The sequence below is a fragment of the Chiloscyllium plagiosum genome, unplaced genomic scaffold (assembly GCF_037043375.1).
Source record: "Chiloscyllium plagiosum isolate Xiang-an unplaced genomic scaffold, Cpla_swu_hap1 HiC_scaffold_6, whole genome shotgun sequence".
Lineage (NCBI taxonomy): Eukaryota > Metazoa > Chordata > Chondrichthyes > Orectolobiformes > Hemiscylliidae > Chiloscyllium > Chiloscyllium plagiosum.
This window is the reverse complement of record NW_028270144.1, coordinates 103,372,111-103,394,909: the sequence shown is the minus strand read 5'-3', so window position 1 is coordinate 103,394,909 and position 22,799 is coordinate 103,372,111. Positions and strand designations below refer to the sequence as shown.

At 40.4% G+C, this 22,799-nt stretch overlaps 1 protein-coding gene across 3 annotated transcripts in view; it reads right to left on the bottom strand.

Moving 5' to 3' along the window:
• The window catches only part of LOC122550826 (mitochondrial ornithine transporter 1-like), a 36,348-nt gene extending 14,236 nt beyond the window's left edge, over positions 1–22,112 (bottom strand). The window contains exons 1-3 of one of the 3 annotated variants that reach the window (XM_043692131.2): positions 22,092–22,112; positions 6,445–6,571; positions 4,302–4,560 (exon numbers count right to left, since the gene is read on the bottom strand). In XM_043692131.2, the coding sequence (XP_043548066.1) occupies positions 4,302–4,560; positions 6,445–6,514 (329 nt within the window). In that variant the 5' untranslated portion in view covers positions 6,515–6,571; positions 22,092–22,112. Of the gene's footprint in view, positions 1–4,301; positions 4,561–4,670; positions 4,909–6,444; positions 6,573–21,850; positions 22,014–22,091 lie in introns of those variants that run through there. The other 2 variants (XM_043692130.2, XM_087988297.1) reach the window with 2 other exon arrangements.
• Positions 22,113–22,799: the final 687 nt, after the last annotated feature.

The following is a 22,799-nucleotide window of genomic DNA, read 5'->3' as shown; positions in this document are numbered from 1 at the left end:
ATTGGACACGGTGCAAAGATTTTACAAATCAAAGGCTGGTTGGGTACAGTCAGTAACTTGCCTGATACAGACAAAAGACTGGCGGATTGTATGATCTATATACCTATCATCACACTGACCCTGAAATTCACATAACACATTAATCACGCGTGAGATAAGCAGAACATCTTTTTGGTTTGATGGCATATATTATTTATGTTACTACTACATAAGATTGAGACGTTCAGTCCTGAAGAGTAGCCAGTCCTTCTTTGATTTGCCTGAGAGAAAAAGGAGTCTAAAAACTTGAGCAACAGGTAAAGCCAGCTAAAATGAAACAAAGAGCTGCTGATGCTGGAAATCTGAAACAAAAACTGAAATCACTGGAGAAACTCATATGGGTTCCCAAGAATGGTCACTGGACTTGAAATATTAACTCTGCTTTCTTTATGCTGATGCTGCCCTGACCTGTTGAGATTCTCCAACAATTTTTTGTTTTTGTTTCAGGTGAAACTAGCTGTATCACACAACTACTCATCGTCTAACTCGTGCATTATACATGATTACACCTTTACAATTCACAATCCACTTAAACAACCTAATCAGAAGGCACATGACACCAAGTTAGAGTCCAATAGGTTTATATGAAATCACAAGGTTTTGGAGCAGTGCTCATTTGTCGAGTGAAGGCAAACATTTCACCTGATGAAGAAGCAATGCTCTGAATGTATGTGATTTCAAATAAACCTGTTGGACCATAACCTGGTGTCATGTGACTTTTGGTTTTGTCCACCCTGGAGTCAAAAAGAGTGGTGCTGGAAAAGTACAGCTTGTCAGGCAGCATCTGAGGAGAAGGGGAATTGATGTTTCGAGCATTCTCTTCACCAGGAATGTCCACCTCAGTCCAACTCCAGCACCTCCATATCAGTCTGATCAATCAGCATTTTCTTCTCATACAGTATAAAATGTTGTTTGACAAAAATTCCAATGAAAAGTCAATGTCCTGATGAGTGCAAGGCAAAAAACGTGCTTTGAATTATTATAAACCATAGCAGCTATTACTTGATTGAAAGTTATACAATAACATGTTTTACACAAATTCCCTTATAAACATTTGGGATTTTGCAATGTTATGCAAGGTAAGAAATTTAAATTATTTTATACATTACAGCTAGGTATCAAAAGCAAGGATGTCTTTTTAACAGAAATATTACAGATCCTGAAATACGAACATGCAGATTAATTAAGGCCTCTGTTATAGAAATTTGTAGTCGGCCCAGTGATCTGTGCTGGTTGAATAAGCAGCAGATTCCAGATTCCTACCATCCAGTGTGTTAAATGACTTTTCAATTCCCCTCTAATCTATCCACCAATTATTTTAATCTATGTCCCTTGGTTACTGACTTCTTTGTCTTGGTCCCTCATTTTTCATGGAGCTCAGAGAAAAAAAATGGCACAGTGAAGGGATGAAAGAAATAACACTACAATTGCAAAATGAAGACAAAATAAATTGTAGTTCATCAGACAAATTCTGAAGCTAGTATATATTAATTTGCATGCTTGCACTTTGAATTTTTATGATTTTCATGTGTTCGACTTTGAAGTGATCAGTCCAGAAAACATTGCCAGCTAATGTGTGTGGATGTCTTCTCATGCTGACAAGGGGGTGATTGAGTTTTTGGCATTTGACCATTGATGTTGGAGGCAAAAATGCAACCACAACAAATAAGAACTAAGAAAAGCTAAGCATTCACTGTACATACAACTAAAAATAATATCATTATCACATTTTTCTCACAACTAAAAAGTTGAGATATGCATGATTGAAATACCTGTAGTAAAATTCATGCCTTATCACTGTCAGCCAATGACCATCGACCACAAAAGAGAGTCTAACTATCACCCCTTGACATTCAATGTCATTATCATCATTGAATGCCCCACTAGAAACATCTTTGAGGTTACCAGTGACCAGAAACTTTACTGGGCCAGCCAGGCAAGTACTGTGGCTGCAAGAGCTGGTCAGAGCTGAATTACTCATGTTTTGACTTCCCAAAGGCTGTCCATCATGTACAAGGCACAATTCAGCAGTGATTTAATATTCCTCACTGGATAAGTGTAGCTCCAACAACACTCAAGAATCTTGACAGCATCCAGGACAAAGCAACCAACTTTAAACATTCACTCTCTCCTGTAATAGCAGAATGTACACTGCCACAACTCACTGAGGGTCCTTTGTTAGCTCCTTCCCAACCTGTGACTTTGCAACGTGGGAACAGGTGTAGGCCATTCAGCAAATCAAGATGCGCAGCCATATGGTCATGGCTAACTGAAAACTTTTACCCATCGCATTCCCGTTATCCTGTACATCACCAGTAATCTGCCAAATTTACTTAAAAACTGAACTTCCACACCCCCATGTGAGTAAGAATTCCAAAGGTTAGAATCCTGATTAAAATGATTCTCCTCAATTTGACCAAAAGTGACATCCTTCTTCTTTTTAAATTGTGCCCCCTGATTCTGGACCTCCCAGTCAGGACAAGCACCTTCCGCACATTGATCCTGTCTGTTCCTTTAAGTATTTTGTAGGTTTCAATGAGATCACCTTTCAATTTTCAAATTTCTAGAAAATACAGGCCCCACTTTCCCAGTCTCTCTCCATAGGACATTTCTGCCATCCCATGAACAAGTCTCGTAAACCTTTGTTGCATTTCTTCTATGGCAATAATATCTTACCTGCATGCATTACTCCAGGTGTGGTCTAACCAAACTCCTATACAATTAATATAAGACATTACTATTCCTGTACTCAAATTCTCTTGCAATAAAGGCTAACATTACTTTAGCCTCCCAAATATGGCATCTGCATGTTAGCCTTCACTGACTTATTGACAAGGACACCTAGGCCCCTTTGTGTATCCACACCTTCCAACCTCTTACTAATTAAGAAATACTCTGCACATGTGTTTCGTCTACCAAAGAGAATAACCTAACATTTTTCCATCTTACATTCCATCTGCCATGTTCTTGCATATTCACCAAGCCTGTCCAAAACCTCCTGAATCTACTTGATATTTTTCTCTCTACACACATTTGCACTTAGCCCAATTATTGACATATATTGTGACAGCTGGGATCCCCAAGCCTGATCGTTTTGGTATCCGTTGATTCACAAATGGCAATATGCTAATTATCCATTTATTCCTACTCTGTTTGTCCATTAATCATTAATCAATGTCAGTACATTACCTTCTATCTTGTGTATTTTTTCAAACCAGCCCTCTGTGGAGGACTTTATCAAAAGCTTGCTGAAAATCCAAGTATATCCATCAGATCTCCTAGCAATTTTATTTACATTTTTAAAAATCTTGAATGAACTTGTCAAATATAATATCCCATTCACAATTCCTCACTGATTATCCTCAATCAATTCATTATTATCCAAGTGTATTTATTATATACTTTATAATAGGTTCTTAGCATTTTACGAACAAGGTTTGTAGTTCCCTGTTTTCTCATTCCCTTCTTAAACAGGGGGATGGCATTTGCTATCTTCCAATCTTCAGGAATCATTCCAGATTTCCAGTACTTCTAAAGGAAAGGGAAGATGATGCATGGAAACACGAAATTCCCCTCCAAGCTACACACGATCTGAGTTTGAAACTAATTAGTTCCTTCACGTTTGCCAAGTCAAACTTCTGGAACTCCTTTCCTAGCAGCACTACAGGTATACCTAGATCAAGTGAATTAAGAATGTAATTCACCATCCCCTTTTCCAGAGTGATTAGGGATAGGCAATAAATGCTTGCTTAGCCAACATCTCATGGACAAATAAATAAGAAAAATATTTTCTTTAGTGGTAATATCTGAAGTCCTCAATTGGAATTTCACTTGGTTTATTTTAGCTTGGTTTGAGGGCAATTAGCAGAAATGGCTTTACTCCTGGTCTGCTGGAGCTGTACAGCTCTTTTGCTGAAGCAGGCCAGCAGGAAAGTTGCCCTTCAGCTTTTTATTTTGGGCTGCCTTCACACCAGTCTGAGTGTATAACTACATACTTTAGTATCCTATGTGTTAGAAACCAGCTCTGCTTAGTAGATCATCACAAATAACAAAAAGACTGAAAATGCAGTGGAAAATTAGAATCCAACCATTAACCAAATACACCTTATGTGGTGTGGCAGCGCTTATAAGCAATTTTCATGGAATTCAATATTTAAATCAACACCTTGCATCTGCTTTCTCTTCTGATTTGCTGCAGTATGGTGTCACTTCAAGCAAATCCAGATATAAAATTCATCAAATCTGAACAAAGCAACCATCACCTGAGCTCAGCTTTGTTGTCCAGTCCAGACAGACTTCTCACTACCCTTTGGCAAAACCCATATGACAGGAACAGCACAGCATTCTCTGATATATGAGCCATTAGGGCAGGAGTTGTGCCTTGGTAGAATCCCCGAACGCCACGTTCCTTATATGTCTTCACAGTACAGTCCAACACATTTTTGTACATGTTCGGAAAGGTCTGCATCTTGACTTTTACAGTATCGAAGGGTTGTCCTGTATAAACACAGGCAACTCCACCTGAAAATTATAATATGCATAAAGTTAATAAACAACCTCAACATTTTTGGATGAAAAGTCACCAATCTCAAACATCAACTCTGTTTCTCTCTCTATAGGTGCTGCCTGACCTGCTGAGCATTTCCAGCATTTTCTGTTTCTATTTCAGATTTCCAGCATTCCATGGCTTTTGCATTAGTCTCAAGTTTGTGGAATCTATTGTTACATTGTTCCACTCATTCATTCTCCATATCAAACAGACCCTTCTTTCGTTGCTGTGACTTCAGTTACAGACACCAGCCCACCAGTATACTGGTTGGAAAGCTTTTAGCAGGGATCTTAATTAATATAGGATCGCAAACATTGGTCCTAATAGCAGGAGAGACAAGAAGAAAAAAGTGTATGGTTAAAGTGCAATTTGCCCAAATTCTTGTAGTTAACTGCTAAATGCCAGATTGACTAGTCTGAGTCATTTTAGATTTATGGTTTGTGTGCGCATTTTGTGAAATGTTATTATTGATATCAAATTTCTTCCAAAAGGATTATAGAACACTATCAAATACATCATCAGTGCTCCCGTGCTATCTCCAGACAACCTTAAGTTAGAACAACTTGTTCCCACATTACTACTAGAGCAATCACGTTTCTGAAACTAGTGTATTGTAGCACTGCAGTGCACTGAAATCACTCCACTTAATCCAAATCCAGCTTTCTCAAATTAGTTAGTATACAGTTAGGATGAAAATGTCGCACAAATTATCTACCTTCCTCCAATTTCTAATGTATGTCCACACCTGTGTTAGCACAACAGTTCCATTTCAGAGCACAGTAGAGTGGCCGTCCTTCCAAATGCAAATCAAATAGCACGATTCATGGCTATGACAATAGCAGTTACAGTTTCAGCTAGTGAGCTCTTAATGCACAATTTCAGAAAAGAATTGCAAAAATACAAAGTGTAATCAAACAGATGAATGAAACATAGACCTTTATCTCAAGCTAATACAAAAACTAAGTCATGCATCAGCAGTCATTTGTAGATAGGATTCTAAGGGATATAGAGCAAGGGTAAATTAAAGAAACAACTGTAGATCAGGCATGATCTAACTGAATGGAGAAACAAGCTCAAGATGTTGTTGATCTGCTTTGGTTCTTACACACAAAATAAAGCAGAAAGTGACATAAATCAGGAATAATGTTGGTATGACACCATGTTTAACTTTAAAGCATGAACGTTGTCAAGTGGCAGGAAACAAGTAGGAGGAAAGAAATTTGGATTTCAAAAGTACACTTTGTAGCTTGTATGCAATTCCAAACAAGAGCAGCACCTACTGGTCTAATAAGGAACTGAGGGAAGACAGATAAGATATGTTCTCCTGTTAGCCTTTCCACAACAATCAGATTGTGCTTAGAAAGTTGCTGTAGATGTTCTGTATCTGGCTTGATCCTTCACATGCCACTGGGTTGTTGTTTGAACCATGATGATCTCAGGAATAGAAAGGAATTAATTTTAGATCAACAGGAATTGTACTGACTTCTCTTAATACTCCAATCTCTCCTGCTTTGCACCAGCACCCCAGACAGAAAAAGGTAAAAACATGGCACAAAATGCAGAAGCTAAGGAAGGGGAAGACCAGGTTTGTCATCTGTAGAGAGCTGCTCTTGAGGCCACATATTTTCCCATAATCCACAGTATAGATGTAAATCAGAAGGGAGGCTTCAAATGTGTCTCTAAAGTGCAACACTTGTAAAGTTCAGCTGGAATTTAATTGACAATTTCACAACTAGGAGAAAGAAGGGCTTGCATTTACATAGCAATTTTAGAGGTGTTCTGAAATGTGGTTACTGTTGTAATAAACAAAGTATACTTGCACATGCATCTCTTCTTGAAAAAAAAACTGTTGTTACCTGTAGCTCCCGCAGTGAGATCAATAGCACCTTGCAAAGATGGCTGAAGCACCTTCTTTTCTTGTGGCATGTTGGTCTTTGATCCAGAAAATGGCACACGTACTCAATAAATGCAAAAGGTTATATTCTAGAGAAAAAGAAAAAAAATGAGTGATGCGCAAATGAAGCAAGGGTGATGTCAGAAAAATTGTTTTCATGCAACGGACTAGTTTAGTTTAAGGGGTAAACGTTTTAGGAATGAGAGAAGAAATTCCTCCGCCCACAGAGTGGCCAATGGAATTCACTACCACAGAAAGTGGTTGAGCCAAAGCATTGTGTGATATCCAGGAGGAGATAGGTAATAGCACTTCTGGCTAAAGGAGGAAGTGGTATGGGGGATGGGGTATTAAGCTCAATGATCAGCCCTACTTCTGTTTTTTTCTATGATTAATTAGGATATGGAATGCACTGTATGGATATGTGGTGAAGCAGGTTTAATTGAGGTATTCAAGAGAGCACTGGATGATTATTTGAATAGAAATGGTCTGTAGGAAATGGGAAAAAGACATGAGGTCATCACTAGCCTTAGGTAGTAGAACCAGTCCTAGCATGATGGACTGTAACAATTCTGTGGAAAAAGTTAAAATGATCATCCTTAACTTAAGTAATAGCAGAACAAGCTAATACCATATTTATATTCCTGTCCAGATGTCTTTGACACTGACATAGTGAGTTTGCTCACAAGAACATTTTTAGGCACCAACTGCAGGAACAGAACCACGCAAAGCCTATTAAGCAGGAAGTAGGGTGTTAGTTAGTTTGGAACCCAGAAATTTAGAATAAACCAAAAAATTCTTGGCTATATCGCAGATCTTGGATGTAACTTATCAAAAGGTATTTTATAAATTATTTCTGAACAAAATACAATTTACTCGTTTTTATAATTATTTGATTTAGTTACTTGCATCTGAGTTTTTTTGATGTTTTGAGGAACCTTGATTATCCAGCATTCGGCTATCCGAATATCTGATTATCCAGCAGGATCACAATGCTTGGCTAAACTGTTATTCGGCATTTGATTATCCAGAACTCGATTAACCGAATGAAATACTCTCTGCCTGTGTCCTTCGGATAATCAAGGTTCCTCTGTAGTTAACTGCAACCAATATACACAGTTATTTAGCACCTCACATGCTGGGAAACAGCAAAGGCTCAGAATTTTGTCATTGTTTGCCTTTTTGTCATTTATATAAATAATTTGGATGTGAATATAGGAGGAATGCTTATTAGGTTTGCAGATGAAATCAAAATTGGAGGTGTAGTGGACAGTGAAGAAGGTTACCTGACTGTACAACAGGATCTTGATCAGATGGGCCAATGAATGGTATATAGAATTTAATTTAGATAAGTGGGAGGTGTTGCATTTTGGAAAGGCAAATCAGGACAGGACTTGTACACTTAATGGTAAGGTCCTGGGGAGTGTTGCCAAACAAAGCAACCTTGGGGTGCAGGTTCGTAGTTCCTTGAAGGGTAAGTCACAGGTAGATAGGTAGTGAAGGCGGCATTTGGTACACTTGCCTTTATTGATTAGTGCACTGAGCTTAGAAGTTGGGGCTGTACAGGACTCTCGTTAGGCCACATTTGGAATACTGCGTTCAATTCTGGTCTCTCTGCTATACGGAGGACTAAATTCCTACCACGTAAGTTCAAGATATGGAGAAAATCATAGTCTGGAGACTGACAAGAAGAGTCAATATCCATGAAGGTCAATATAGATTCATGTGTGAAAGCACCAATGTCAATTTTGTTTGAAACAAGTTTATTTACTTGTGGGACATGGATGTCACTGGCTGGCTAGCATTTGTTGCCCATCCCTAGTTGCCCTTGAGAGGAAGGTGATGGTGAGCCGTCTTCTTGACCAACTGCAGTCCACATGTAATCCTGATTGCTCCAGTTACTAGGGTAAATCTTTGTTAGCTTCTTTTCCTACACTTAATACTACGTTTAAATTCAGCAAATTACCACTTCTTGATGTTGCTCTTTTGCTATTGAGCATAATTACAGAAACATTAAAAATAAAGTTGCCATAGCCCCACCAGAGTATAGGGCTGCTCTCTCATTAGAGAGAGATGAATGGTTGTCATTTAACCAGAGGGTCACTACACTTCAGATAAGGGGAGAGCTTGAGGGGGGTCCTTCATAGTCACCTCAGCCAGTGTGGGAATTGAACCCAAGTTGGTGTTACTCTGCCTCGCAAACCAGCCGAGCTAACTGACCCCAGAAACATTAGAAATAGAAAGATGGAAATTAGACAAAAGTGAAAAGATAAAACACAAAAGTGAAAGAGCAAATGGGAAGGGAAGACAGAATTAAACAACAACAACAACAGCAGTGAGTCACTAAAACAAAAAGATTAAAAATCCAGGAGAGGCTGAAAAGGACAGGAAAATCCCAAAGCAGGTGACAGAGAAATAACAGGAAGGCCAAAACAACATAACGAACATATTTATCGATCTGGAGAAAGTTTAAGGCTGTGCATGTACGGAGCAAGTCTGGAAATGTGTTAAACCTGTGGAGTCTCCAAGAGGTGTGTAGGACTATTACAAGATACAGGTACAGCACGGTACAGTACATGGGTGGCATGGTGGCTCAATGGTTAGCACTGCTGCCTCACAGCACCAGGGTCCCAGGTTCGATTCCAGCCTCAGTTGATTGTGTGGAGTTTGCACATTCTCCTAGTGTCTGTGTGTGTTTCCTCCGGTTTCCTCCCACAGTCCAAAGGTGAATTGGTCGTGCTAAATTGCCCACAGTGTTAGGTTCATTAGTCAGAGGGAAATGGGACTGGGTGGGTTACTCTTCGGAGGGTTGGTGTGGACTTGTTGGGCTGAAGGGTCTGTTTCCACACTGTAGGGAACCTAATCTAATCATACAATGTGTGAGACACAATAGGGAGTGGTGCTGGTGGCAATGGGGTGCTAGTCTCAGAGTCAAAGTTGGATTGCACCAAGGATAAGCATTTAGCCCCTTCCTCTTCCTAATTGACACAGTTGTTTTAACAGAGTATCAGACAGGAAGTGCCATGATCAATGATGTTCAGATGACACTGAGCTATGTGGTGGAGATAATTATAAACATGATTAAGTATCTGGAGAAAAGCACTAGAATAGATGGGCTATGGAGATCAGTTACCCAAACAGTCAGTACATTGAGCCAAAGGAAGAGGATCAGTGAAGGTGTAACTTTGAAGACCTAGAGAAAACGAATAGAAACATGTAATCTCAAGTGACCATCCTGACTTGGAAACATAACGGCCATTCCTTCATTGCCTCTGGGTCAAAATTCTGGAGCTCTCTTCATAATAGCACCCTGGGTGACCCTACAACCAAAGGATTGCAGAAGCTGGTGCAACTCACCACCACCTTCTCTAGAGTAATTATGGATAGGCAATAAATGGCAGTGCAGCCAGCGATGCCTACATACCATGAAAACACATTTTTAAAAAATGGTGGCAGAAATTAAAACAAAGGATTAGCTCTGGTTGGAGTAACTGGAAGTGTAAAAGCGTGTTATATGATTAAAACTGAAAGTGTGTCACTTGCCTGATTAGAAGTTTGGGCAAAACCAAAGAAGGCATTTGGTATGCTTTCCTTTACTGGTCAGAGTATTGAGTACAGGAGTTGGGAGGTCATGTTGCGGCTGTACAGGACATTGGTTAGGCCACTGTTGGAATATTGCATGCAATTCTGGTCTCCTTCCTATCAGAAAGATATTGTGAAACTTGAAAGGGTTCAGAAAGGATTTACAAGGATGTTGCCAGGGTTGGAGGATTGGAGCTATAGGGAGAGGCTGAACAGGCTGGGGCTGTTTTCCCTGGAGCGTCAGAGGCTGAGGGGTGACCTTATAGAGGTTTACAAAATTATGAGGGGCATGGATAGGATAAATAGGCAAAGTCTTTTCCCTGGGGTCAGGGAGTCCAGAACTAGAGGGCAAAGATATAAAAGAGACCTAAGGGGCAACTTTTTCACACAGAGAGTGGTACGTGTATTGAATGAGCTGCCAGAGAAAGTGGTGGAGGCTGATACAATTGCAACATTTAAGAGGCATTTGGATGGGTATATGAATAGGAAGGGTTTGGACAGATATGGACTGGGTGCTGGCAGATGGGACTAGATTGGGTTGGGATATCTGGTCAGCATGGATGGGTTGGACCGAAGGGTCTCTACGACTCTATAATAGTAACTATTAAAAATTAATAACATGCAGACGCTGAGATGAATGTGTGGAGTAATTATCAGGAATCTTCTTAAGGGCAACTAGGGATGGGCAATAAATGCTGGTCCAGCCTGCAACACCATGTCCCATGAGTGAATAAATAAAAACAAGAGGATTAACAAAAATTGTGGAAGCACCATAAATTGTAGCTGAAAAGAGACTGAAATAGTATGGTCATCTGTTATGTACACAACTGTCAGACAGGAAAAGAGGAAGGCTATGGTGACGAGAAACCTACACAAGAATAAGTGACTGATAAAGGGAGAGAAGCAGCACTGTGGCAACCCACAGCAAAATAGGAAAAGTAGAAAGAACACAACAACAAAGTTGGAGATACATCCTCCAAAAGGAGGTTCATTTCATTAATGTCTCAAAACAAAATGGATCAGTATGTTAAAATCTCCATCAAAATTGATTTTGCGATGTATAATTTAAAAGCAGTTTCTGAATCAGTTGGTCTTATTGTAAATATGCTATTGCTTGCTGTTTTTTTTTCAGTTTCTTTCATGTATTTGTTGCAACATATACACAGGGCAACCTACGTCAGGAATCAAACCAGATCAATTCTGTTGACGACAAATGTAAAGAAACAGACGCATTGCCCTTGGCCTATATCACCTTGTGGTCAATATACTGAATATGTGAATACATGACAGAATCTGAAAAAGGTAATGTTTAAACAAGTAAACCAAGATTTACACAGGGATTTAACCAGGGTTTTCATACTTCTTATATAGAATCCCCGTTAAACTAATCTTTTTAAAACTCCCCACCCCTCCAAATTTGGTTGCTGCAGCAATTTGCATAAAATTACATTTATGATTTAAAGTAAACAAAGGAACTTTGATCTGTTTTTTTTCTGTGGAACTATGTCACAAAAGTAGATAAAAGTACTAGAAATAAATGTTAGTACTATTTCAGTAGAGTTAGTACTGAGGAGGTGCTGCATTGACAGATGCCATCTTAAAGGTGAGATGCTAAACAAAGACCCAACTGCTTTCTTGAATGGGCATAAATGTTGAGTAGAGGAATTCTTCTGGTATCTGGCCAATTATTCTTTTACTTAATCATCATCACTGAAAAAAAGTCATTTAATCATTATCTCAATGTTATGAATTGCTTGGTGTGCTTTCCAACATTAGATTACAACAGTAGACTTCACTGGTTATAACATGCTTTGGAATATCTTGTGGTCATCAGTGGCACTATGTGAATTCAAGTTTGTCCTTTCCAGCACACAGCTTTACAGACACACTCTTACAGTTACAATCTAACTCAGTCTCAAGTTCTCTCACTTTTGCATTAATTGCTCGATGTCTTTGCTCGAAAACATTCTTGACAGAACCTTCCAAACATTATAAGGCATTTGGGATAACTTTAATTCTTATTTTATACAATTTGATAATACAGTTGTTCTGATGGTATTTAGCACAGCTCTGCTCAACAATAACATAAGGAAGTGGTTTAAGCCCATGAAGTACTGAGTTCCTTCTGTTTGTTTTCTGAAACTGGCATACTGCTCAAAATTTATTGCTTGTGTAGGATTACTATTTTATCCTTTTATTTTAAACTTCCAAACTGTAATTTATGTTCATTATTATGCACAATATTTGCTTATCCTCTTTTCTCTTTATCCTTTCTAGACCTTACCCTCCTGCCATTTTTGCCTACTTTGATTTCTCATTTGGAGTCATAGAATCATACAGATGTACAGCACGGAAACAGACCCTTTGGTCCAAACCATCCACGCCAACTTCTTAAATATTTTGCCCTTCCAAATTTCTGAATCACTCTATAGTCTTGTTCAAGCTTCATGCTGACCAGAGATATCCTGAGAGAGCATAGATGTCATTCTTGGCATCATCCAAAAGGACCAGGGATCCACTGTTGCTTCTACATTATAAACAGCAACTCCACTTACTCTATACCGCCTTCAGTCTCAACTTCCACCCAGCATACACATTGAATACTAATCTTTACAACCTTCCTTCCCATCCCACTCATCTATTTCTATGCTAATTTTGGGAAACCTTTCAGCAGATCAGCTTTAACCACCCCTCTCCACATTGCCCTATAAAATGTCTGTCCACTACATCTCATCACCCAACAGCTTACTGTGGAAGATTGTAATGATACCATGCTGGTGGGGAAGCCTGGTTGCACAATGATAACACCCATTTTCCGCTCAAGACGTCTTCCTCCAAGCTGTTCTTTTCACCATCTGCCCCAACCAGACCACCCTGATCCACCCACAAACACACACATCAACCACCCAATGTTTACTGAGGATTATCAAACCATTATCTGTTCCCATACCTGAACATCTTACCTTTTCCATACATCCCTTCATGTAAAATTCTGGTCTCCACTGCCCACACAAGTGCCATGCAAATTTCTCAATGAAATATTTTGACAGATTTCCATCTGCAGCTTCTACACTCGTTACTTTGCATCTTGGTGATTTTATCTGTACCTTGATACCTCTCAAGTTGACTTTTCCAATGCTTTCCTGGTTGGCCTTCCATTTCTATTCTCCATCAGCTTGAACACATGCAAAACACTGGTACCTGTTTCTTAACTCACACCAAGTCATATTGACCTATTCCCCCTGTGCTCAGTGACCTTTGATAGCTTCTAGTCCAACACCTTAACTTTTGAATTTTGCTCCTCATTCTCTAATCCCTCTATGGCTTTTTCTCTGCCTATCATTAATCTCCCCATACTCTTCATTGACCTCTCTAGTCCTCTAAGTCTAACCTTTTCAACATTCCCATTTCCCATATCTTTAGCTACTAAGGCCCAAGTTAAAGAGTGTAAAAAGTTGAAAGAGAAAGCATTTAAAAGGAGCTTAGGTTAAATTCAGAATCCAGCAAAGGAAGACTAAAACGATAACACAGACAGAAAATAAACTGCAAGTGCAAACGGTCAAAGAATGTAAAAACCTGACAATAAGCACGTCATTAAATATATAAAAAGGATAAAGGGAGGTCAAAGTGAACCTAGGCTCCTTAGAAAATGAAAGTGAGAGACAGTTTTGGAGGACAAGGAAATGGCATATCTTGTGGACAAAACACAGAGCTAGCACACAGGTGGAGCAGGTAATCAGGAAGGCTAATGGAATGTTGACCCTTATTCCAAGGATTGTTAGAGCATAGGAGTAGGGAAGTCTTTCTGCAATAGTACAAGGTGTTGTTAAGACCACAACTGGAATACTGTGGGCAGTTTTGGTCCCCTTTTTTCCGGTAAGATATAATTTCATTGGAGGCAGTTCACAGAAGGTACACTAGGATGATTCCTGGTATGGAAGGATTATCTAATGAGCAAAGACTAAACAGCTTGGGACTCTACTCACTGGAATTTAGACAAATGAGAGGTGATCTCATTGAAACATATAGATTTCTTTAGGGGATTCTTGATGAAGGGCTTATGCCCGAAACATCAATTCTTCTGCTCCTCGGATGCTGCCTGACCTGCTGTGCTTTTCCAGCACCACACTCTTGACTCTGATCTCCAGCATCTGCAGTCCTCACTTCCTCCTTCTTAAGGGACTTGCCAGGGTAAATGTTGAGAAGATATTTTCATGGGAGAGTCTAGGACCAGACAGCATCATCTCAGAATTAAGTGGTGCCAATTTAAGATAGAGGATTGGAATTACTTTTCTTAGAGGGCTCAGTGTCTTTGGAATTCCTTGCCATGGAGAGGTGTAGGGGAGAGTTCTTGTGTATATTTAAGGCTGAGATAGACCATAGCCTATAGGAGTAAATTAAGCTATTTGGCCCATTGAGTCTGCTCCACCATTTTATCATGGCTCATTTGTTTCTCAATGCAGGTCTTGCTTTCTCCCTGTAACCTATAATCCTCTTAACAATAAAGAACCTATCTATCTCTGTCTTAATTACACTCAATGACTTGATCTCCACAGCTTTCTGTGGCAATGAATTCCACAGATTCACCACTCTGACTGAAGAAATTCCTCCTCATCTCCATTCTAAAGAGTCGCTTTGAGGCTGTGCTCTCAGGTCCTAGTCTTTTCTACTTGTGGAAAAATGTTTCATTCTAAATATTCTGTAAGTTTCAGTGAGATCCCCACATATCCTTCTAAACTCCACTGAGTATAGACAAGAGTCCTCAACTGCTCCCATATGACAAACCCTTCATCTCCAGGATCATTCTTGTAAAACGCCTCTGGACCCCATTCAAGGCCTTTAGATACAGGGCCAAAAACTGCTCACAATATTCCAAATGCGATCTGACCAATGCTTTATATAGCTTCAGTAGTACACTTCTGCTCTTGTATTCTTGTAACCCTCACGTAATGAATGCCAACATTGCATTTGCCTTCCTAACTACCAACTGAACCTGCATTGTGGCTTGACAGAATGTTGAACTAGGACTCCCAAGTCCCTTTGCCCTTCAGATTTCCAAAGCCTTTCCCTATTTAGAAAACAGTCTGTGTCAATTCTTCCAACCAAAGTGCAAAACCACATACTCTCCCACATTGTGTTCCTTCTACTGCTTCTTTATCCACTGTCCTATTCTGCCCAATTTCTCCCCACTTCCTGTCCCTCCACCTATCTTTGTGTGATATGCAAACTTAGCAATAGTTGCCTCAATTCTTTCATCCAGATCATTAATGTTTAGCTTGAATAGTTCTGGTCCCAATACCAACTCATCCAGAACTCCACTAGTCACTGGCTGCCATCCTGAAAAAGATCTGTTTGTCCCCACTCTTTGCTTCTGGCTTGCCTTACACCATGGGTACTTATCTCATTTAGCAGCCTTCTGTGTGGCACCTTATCAAAGTCTTCTGGAAATCCAAACAGATCAAGTTCACTGGCTCTCCTTTGTCCAATTTGCTCATCACCTCCTGAAAGAATTCTAACAGATTTGTCAGGTGTGACGTTCCCTTGATAAGGACACACTCCCTCAGCCCTATTACAGGGAGACAGATACATTTTTGATTGGTAGGGGAATCAAGAGTTATGGGGAAAGAGCAGCAAAAATGGTCGTGAAGAATGCCAGATCAACCATAAGATCATACAGCATGTAAACAGACCCTTCAGTCCAACCCATCCATGCTGACCAAGTTTCACAAACTAAACTACTCTCCTTTGCCTGTGTTTGGCTCATATCCCTCTAAACACTTCCTATTTGCATAGCTGTCTAAAATGTCTTTTAAATGTTGTCTCTGTATCTACCACTTCCTCTGGCATTCCATATACAAATCACTGAAAGAAGATTGCCCCTTAGATCCCTTTTAAATCCTTCTCCACTCTCCTTAAAAATATACTCATTGGTTTTGACTTCTGCTCTTCATCTCATCTATGCCCTTCATGATTTTACAAACCTCTATAAAGGTCACCCCTCAACCTCCTATGTGATCTCACACAGCCTTATCTCTAGAATTCCCTCCCTAAATATTATAATTCTCTACCTCTCTCTCTCCTGAGTGAAGAAACCTCCTTCACCAAGGTTTTTGGTTATATGTTCCAGTACCTACTTACCTAACTTTGGCAATACTCCTGTGAAGCCAGGACATTTTACAATGTTACGGTAACTGTATAAATGTAATTTGTCATTATGTGCATTTTTTTTAATGACTATATTTAATAGTAGTAGTTTTGGACACCCCAATAAATTAAAGTATCCTCTCTGTGCGAGTTTTAACAAACAACTCCATAATTTAAGATGTTTTCACCATCTTGTTTCTCATGAAATAAAAAGCATACCCATCTGTTCTGTTCTTCCCGATACACACACTTTTGGTATCATCCAAATAAGTCTATTTCCTCTTTCTCCAGTGCCTCTATATCCTTTTTGTAATTAGAACACAACGTAATACTCAAAATAAGGTTGCACTAAAGTCCCACATAACCTCCATTGTTATTCCTCTACACAACAGCCAATGTCTTATTTGCAGTTTGGCAGTACATTTTTGTTCTCAGGCAGACCAAGTTACATGTTGTAGTATGGAGCTATGGAAAGTAATTTTATAGGCTCCAAGATGTTTTTCCATTACATGGTTGCCCTGGAGTCTCTGCTGCTTTTAACACTGGAAAGCGGTGGGACAGATCTGCAGGTTGATACTCAACTTGTCTGGCTGCAATATGAATGCAACTGCTTTGGCCATCAAGTGCTAGACAGGGACTCAAAACCGGAGCTCTAACTCAGAAGCGTACTGCACTACAAGACCTCTAATTCCATTTTTTAGCCTCATTACTTCGACTGGATACCATGAATGATTTGTGAATTTGTATCCCTAGGTAACTTTGCTCTTCTAAGCCATTTATTTATCCAGTCTGCATACCCTTATTCATCATGCCAAAACGGGCATGAGGTGTTCATGGTCTTGCTTATTACAATGTATAAAAAGGAAACAGTGCTTTTAAGGAAAAGGTTATTTATTAGCTATTTGTGCTGCAGACTATGGTGGTGCAATCTGTAGCAATGCAATGAGAGATACAAATCATTTCAAGGCAGCAACAAAAATATGGTTGTCAGTTTGATTATGATTGCTGGGGCCGTTCTAATCAATTATTGAACCCTTCTCCTTTAAATCTAGGGTCATTGTTAGGAACCTTGCCGCTCAGTGGAAGATTCCCTACTTTGTTTTAACTTTTAATGGTTAATCCGTGAGAATGCTCTGTTTACGCATTATCATGCTTTGCAAAAGTGGTACGCCCACAGTTGAAAATGTAGCTTTGATAAATAAATTCCAGTCATGAGACAATACCGGTCAAGTAAAAAGGCTCGTAAGCCATATTCTTAAAATTCAGTCAAACGTCACAATTCAATTCAAAGCACTGCTGACAGTTTCACTACTTCACGGTTCTCAAGAATCCCAATGTGATCAAATTAACAATATCAATCTACAATAGCATTGGTGAAAGAGCGAAGCTTTGTCCTCGCAAACCTTAACACCACAAATTGAAGGCAGCAACCATTATGGGGTGATTAACAGAATAAAGAAACTATGGCACTTTTGATTTCTTTTCCACAGAAATACAGGAAAAAACTGCTTGTTCTTTAAAGTAGGAGATCATAACAGCAGAGGCAGAGAGAAGTACATACATGTATAAACATGGATGGTGAGGAGGGGAAGCATGAGTTTGGTTTTCATGCAAACATGGTGTAAAGATTTACGTTTACAAAGTGTCAATATAATTCTAAAACTATCTTGAAAGCAATGCACAGCCAAGTCATCAATTTTCAAGTATAGTTACTCTTGCTGTGAAGACAAACACACCAGCAGCCATAGAGTCATAGAGATGTACAGCACGGAAACAGACCCTTCGGTCAAACTTGTCTACGCTGACCAGATACGCCATCCAAACTAGTGCCACCTGCCAGCACCCGGTCCATATCCCTCCAATTCCTTCCTTTTCATATACCCATCCAAATGCCTTTTAAATGTTGCAACTATACTACCCTCCACCACTTCCTCTGGCAGCTCATTCCACACATGCACCACCCTCTGTGTGAAAAAGTTGCCCCTGAGGTCTCTTCTATATCTTTCCCCTCTCACCCTAAACCTATGCCCTCAATTCTGGACACCCCCACCCCAGACTTTGCCTATTTATCCCATCATGCCCCTCATGGCTTTGTAAACCTCTAAGGTCACCACTCAGCCTCTGATGCTCCAGGGAAAAGAGCCCAAGCCTATTCAGCCTCTCCCTACAGCTCAAATCCTCCAACTCTGGCAACATCCTTGTAAATCTTTTCTAAACCCTTTCAAGTTTCACAACATCTTTCCGATAGGAAGGAGACCAGAACTGCACGCAATATTCCATCAGTGGCCTAACCAATGTCCTCCCAATTCATGTACTCAATACTCTGACCAATAAAGGAAAGCATACCAAACGCTTTCTTCACTATCCTAACTACCTGTGACTCCACTTTCAAGGAACTGTGAACCTGCACTCCAAGGTCTCTTTGTTCAGCAACACTCCCTTGGACCTTAACATTAAATGTACCAGTTTCCACACAATGTCCCAAGATGTAATTCTTTGAGGAGGTGACCAAGCATGTGAATGAGGGTAGAGCAGTGGATGTAGTATACATGGATTTTAGTAAGGCATTTGATAACGTTCCCCATGGTAGGCTTATGCGGAAAGTCAAGAGGCATGGGATAGAGGGAAATTTGGCCAGTTGGATAGAAAACTGGCTAACCGGTCGAAGTCAGAGAGTGGTGGTAGATGGTAAATATTCAGCCTGGAGCCCAGATACAAGTGGAGTTTCGCAGGGATCAGTTCTGGGTCCTCTGCTGTTTGTAATTTTTATTAATGACTTGGAAGAGGAAGTCGAAGGGTGGGTCAGTAAATTTGCAGATGATACGAAGATTGGTGGAGTTGTGGATAGTGAGGAGGGCTGTTGTCGGCTGCAAAGGGACTTAGATATGATGCAGAGCTGGGCTGAGGAGTGGCAGATGGAGTTCAACCCTGCCAAGTGTGAGGTTGTCCATTTTGGAAGGACAAATAAGAATGCGGAATACAGGGTTAACGGTAGGGTTCTTAGTAAGGTGGAGGAGCAGAGGGATCTTGGGGTCTATGTTCATAGATCTTTGAAAGTTGCCACTCAGGTGGATAGAGCTTGTAAGAAGGCCTATGGTGTATTGGCATTCATTAGCAGAGGGATTGAATTCAAGAGTCGTGAAGTGATGTTGCAACTGTACAGGACTTTGATTAGGCCACATTTGGAGTACTGTGTGCCGTTCTGGTCGCCTCACTTCAGGAAAGATGTGGAAGCTTTGGAGAGGGTGCAGAGAAGATTTACCAGGATGTTGCCTGGAATGGAGAATAGGTCGTACGAGGATAGGTTGAGCGTGCTAAGCCTTTTCTCATTGGAACGGCGAAGGATGAGGGGTGACTTGATAGAGGTGTATAAGATGATCAGGGGAATAGATAGAGTAGGCAATCAGAAACTTTTTCCCCGGGTACAACAGAGTGTTACAAGGGGACATAAATTTAAGGTGAAGGGTGGAAGGTATAGGGGAGATGTCAGGGGTAGGTTCTTTACCCAGAGAGTGGTGGGGGCATGGAATGCGCTGCCTGTGGGAGTGGCAGAGTCAGAATCATTGGCGAACTTTAAGTGGCAATTGGATAGGTACATGGATGCTCTGGACAAATGTTCGGCACAACATTGTGGGCCAAAGGGCCTGTTCTGTGCTGTATTGTTCTATGTTCTATAACCAAATAAGAAAATTACCTGATTATTGCTTATTATAGAATATCTACAGTGCAAAAGGAACACTATTCAGCCCATGGAATCTGCACTGACTCTCTGAAGAGCATCCCACCCAGATCCAGGCCCAAACCTATCCATATTTACCATGACCAATCACGTAACCTGCAAATCTCTGGACTGTGGGTGGAAACCAGATCACCTGATAGAAACCCACAGAGGCACTGGGAGAATGGGCAAATTTCACACAGAAAGACATCCAGGGCTGGAATTGAACCACCATGCCATCCTACGCTGGTACTGGTTGACAGGGAGCTACAACACATGAAGATGATGTGAGTTGAGATGAACTAAAAGTTCCTCACTAAAATATTGTTATGTGCAGCACAGTTTGAATACTATTTAAGAACTGGTTTTGTTATTCTTCCTGTTTACTTTTAGACAGTCTGCCCATCTAAACAGAATGACACTACCAACTGCATCCGGGAAATTACTGCTTTTAGACCAGTACTGCACTCATTGAGCATTATCCAGCGGTCTAAAACAAAACTGCTTTCCAAAAGCAATAGATTCAGGCTCAAGAGTTTTATAAAGTCACACAAACTTTGTTGGTTTCTAAATTCACAGGTTTGTATCAACCCACTCCTTCAAAAACTCCCTTCTCTTGCCATTGAAACTTGCAGTAGGCTAACATCCCACCCCATTGCAGTGGTCATCTCACTTCAGCTCCATAAGTTTTGATCCTCCTCTGCTCAATCATTCACACAAGAATTAAGAGGAGGAGGCCATTCATCTCCTCGAGCCAGCTCTGCCATTTGACATGATCTGAGCTGGTCTGATTGTTGCTGCAACTCCATTTTCCTATCGGTCCACCTTCACCTTTGACTTTCCTGGTGATCAAACAGGAGTCTAACTCCGTCTTTCATACATCGCTCTCTGGAGAATTTCAATCACAAATGTCACGCCATGAGTAAAAGAAATTCTCATCCCAATCACAAATGAGACACACCCAATTTTTAAAATTCATTCTGGACTCCCCCACCAGGTGAAATATCCTCTCAGAATCCAGACTGTCGAGCCTCTCAGGATTTTATATATTCCAAATTCCAAATACCCAAAGGCACAACATGATCACTCTTTCCTTATAAACCCTATTCTTTCATCCCATGAATCAATGGAGAGTTTCTCTGAACTGCTTTTAATGTATTGATGTCCCAAGTAAGGAGACCAAAACTGAACAAGATACTTTGGATGTGGTCTTACTAAAGCCCTGTACAGTTGTAGTATCACTGCTGTATTTTTATATTCCAGTCCCCTTTAGATTAGATTAGATTAGATTTTTTTTAGATTAGATTACATTACAGTGTGGAAACAGGCTCTTTGGCCCAACAAGTCTACACCGACGCGCCATTTTGCTGGTTACTGTTTCAAGGAACTCCCAATAAATTAGCCAAGCCACAACAAGCAGATAACAATGGCAAGATGGGCAAAAAACTATTTCCCTCCGGAATTAAAATCAAATACAAAGTTATCTTGGACTGCTCTTGTTTACTGTCTACCAGGTAACTGGTAATTATCAAGGCTGACTGTACTGCGATAGTGTGGGGCAGCGTCAAGCGATTAAAATACTGAGGGCAAATTCTAAACAGAGCAAGATAAAACTACCAGCGCCCTCCACGGGGGAAAATAAAAAATTCTAGTCAAAAATGTACACTAGAACACGCTGGCCTCGTGGCCAATATAGCTGAAAAGAAGCTGTCCTTTCAAAACTAAAATTAAACTTCACAAACAACATGACACTTACTCCATCCAAAAAATGACCCCGCCATCACTCTTTTGATCATTTTATATTTAAGATCCACAGTTTGGCAACAGATTCCAACGTCCTGGACTTCACAAAGTTAACCAGCAAAAAAAAGTCACCACAAGCATTACATCTAAGAAATAAAGGCAAGATTCCAGGGAAAATCCTTACCACCAGTTTCTTCGGGAAACTAGAAAGCAGCAGGTCGTAACATAATTTATGAAGGCGGTCACAGCACAGCACAGCACAGCGTGTCCGCCTCACATGTACAGATTGCCTTCCAGCCAGTACAGCTGGAAGTTAGCAACAACCCGTGCTCCGCCCCACTCGCTTCCTTAACTTTGTGGGGACGATCATCCAACAGCATGAAATCCTATGAAATCCTATGCTCTCTATACAAACTTCCGCTTACCTCCTCCGCTCTTGCATCATGCGCCATCAGAATTCAATTCCAAAAATAAAATTTCAGACGGAGGGGGGAAAAGGGATCAACTCTCTCTGTGCTTCCAATACCTTAGGCTAATGCCTCCGCCTCCCCCTCAGCCCATATCATATCAATTGAGCCAAGACACAGTACATCCAGGGAATAGAACTACACGGGATAAATCACACACACAAAAAAACTACGTTACATTTCAAAATAGGTCCTTTCTGAAGGGGGAAGTGAAAGGGGAAAAAAGTGGAATCTGTGTTTTGGATTAATCTCAAATTGATGCGGATTTCGAGAGATACAGCGTGGTGGATTGCTGACCCCGTTCAGCATGTTTTGAAGGAGCCAGGGGTGGTTCTAATACACAGGCTGAGAAGCTCGGTGAGGATTTCAATGGGAAATGGAGAGCTGTACTCAGAGCAGCTTCCATTCCGGCCTCCTGTAAGCAGCCGCCGTGCCACCCCAAGGAAAACTAATTATTTATAGGCCGCTACTCTCATGCTCTGGGTCACCTACTGCTTTCTATGCAAACATTGTCAGTCCGAGGAAGCTTCTGCTTTCGAAAATAAATAATAATCGAGAGCAACCTCCCACCTACCATCTCCCATTTTGCACAGAAGGCACAATGAATAGGGTGAGACACGACTGACCTCCCACATCCTACCTACTTAGTATGTTTAGCTTTAAGTA